At 34.2% G+C, this 1,495-nt stretch overlaps 1 protein-coding gene across 1 annotated transcript in view; it reads right to left on the reverse strand.

Moving 5' to 3' along the window:
- LOC110456816 (mucin-19-like) overlaps window positions 1-1,443 on the reverse strand; it is a gene marked incomplete at its 5' end in the record, with an annotated part of 7,953 nt that extends 6,510 nt beyond the window's left edge. Inside the window, 2 exons of the mRNA XM_021507804.1 lie at window positions 814-930; window positions 1,366-1,443. Of these exons, the coding sequence (XP_021363479.1) occupies window positions 814-930; window positions 1,366-1,443 (195 nt within the window). The remainder of the gene's footprint in view (window positions 1-813; window positions 931-1,365) is intronic.
- Between the last annotated feature and the right edge of the window lie 52 nt (window positions 1,444-1,495).

The raw sequence follows: 1,495 nt of genomic DNA on the forward strand, positions 1-1,495 counted from the left end.
TTTCTGTGTGTTTAGGTTTTACGACATAGTCTAAACAGTCTAGTATTGGGGGAATAACCCAAGTTGAATTATGTAGACATATAAGAATTTGCATTGAATTTAATGTAAATGGATATCCCCCTAATTTTACACAAACACATATATTTTGCTGAAAGTGACCCATAGTATAAAAATTGTATAAGCTACAATGTAAATGTGACACAATTTATACAAACCGAATTCAGTTTTGTTACCTTGTTCCTTCTTATAACAGCATTTGTAGATATTGACTCCTACAATGCCAAGGAGACCCGAGGGCCCCAAGGACACCCCCTACCCAACCACCAATGGTTACAGGGGTCAAATGTGTTAAATATTTTCACCAGGTTCTTTTGAATTACTTTTTTGCCTGTAGCTTACTTTTAGTTCACTTTTAAGATTCCAGTTGTGAGATTAATACCAGGTGAGTGATGCAGGCCCATGGGACCTCTTGTCAATTTCATATAGGTAAGTTTGCATTTATAATTTGTTTAAGAATAAATGTATAGCCTAGTTATGTGATTAGGTTGTAGGGAAGCCCCCTTTGCCCCACCCTTAATTAATTTCTCTACCCCAGATTAAATTTCTGTGATTTTCATATTCAGTACATCAAACTGATGTAAACTAACACAGATTAGGTTTAAAAAATGTCCCAATATAAAAAAAATATGCTGAAACCCGTCATTTCACCATTATGGTAAAGTGAAGACCCCCTGCCCTACCCTAAATTTCTCTACCCCAGACTTAATTTCTTGTGATTATCATATACAAGACATCAAACTGATATGAACTTACAAATTTCATCTAATAAAGGAGATATGAGGACAGACGAAGAGTCGTGTTCTCCTTCATTGCCTACTGTTGGTTCAGGAGTCCCTAATGGTGATGGGGTGGTCCCATTGCAGTCAGGAGCTGAAAGGTCAAATACCATTCATTTTGAATTTATCATATGTCACACTGAATGTCTATATGTATATATTTAACATATATTTATAGGTTTATTTCTAAGCAGTCAGTCTTGTACATTGTTATTTTATTCTACATTTTTACATGTTTTTTTATAAAAAAAATCATGTGTTTTATTTTCTTGAGCAAATAAAATCTTTTGAAGGAAGGCTCATGATCATATTTCCATTTCAAATTAAAGACAATTACTTCAATCATCAAGACATTTGAATTAAACAATACAATTTAGTTTTATATGCCAGGCTATCACAAGTTGAGATTTGAATCATTTCCAAGTTTTGAATTTTCACCCATTCCCCTTTTTTCTTTTAATTATTTCTTTTCGAGAACTGAAAACCCTACTGATAGTTGGTAATTTATAACCACAGTTTGCTATCTTACCTGCTTGCTCTCCAGGGGTGACACCTTCAGGCTCAATGGGTTCACTGCGTCGACCTTCCTCATTTTCTGCCAACGAATCTGATTGAGTATAAGATTTAATATAATTCCCTCTATCAGTAAAATTACCGGT

This window comes from Mizuhopecten yessoensis, unplaced genomic scaffold (genome assembly GCF_002113885.1).
Source record: "Mizuhopecten yessoensis strain PY_sf001 unplaced genomic scaffold, ASM211388v2 scaffold8853, whole genome shotgun sequence".
Lineage (NCBI taxonomy): Eukaryota > Metazoa > Mollusca > Bivalvia > Pectinida > Pectinidae > Mizuhopecten > Mizuhopecten yessoensis.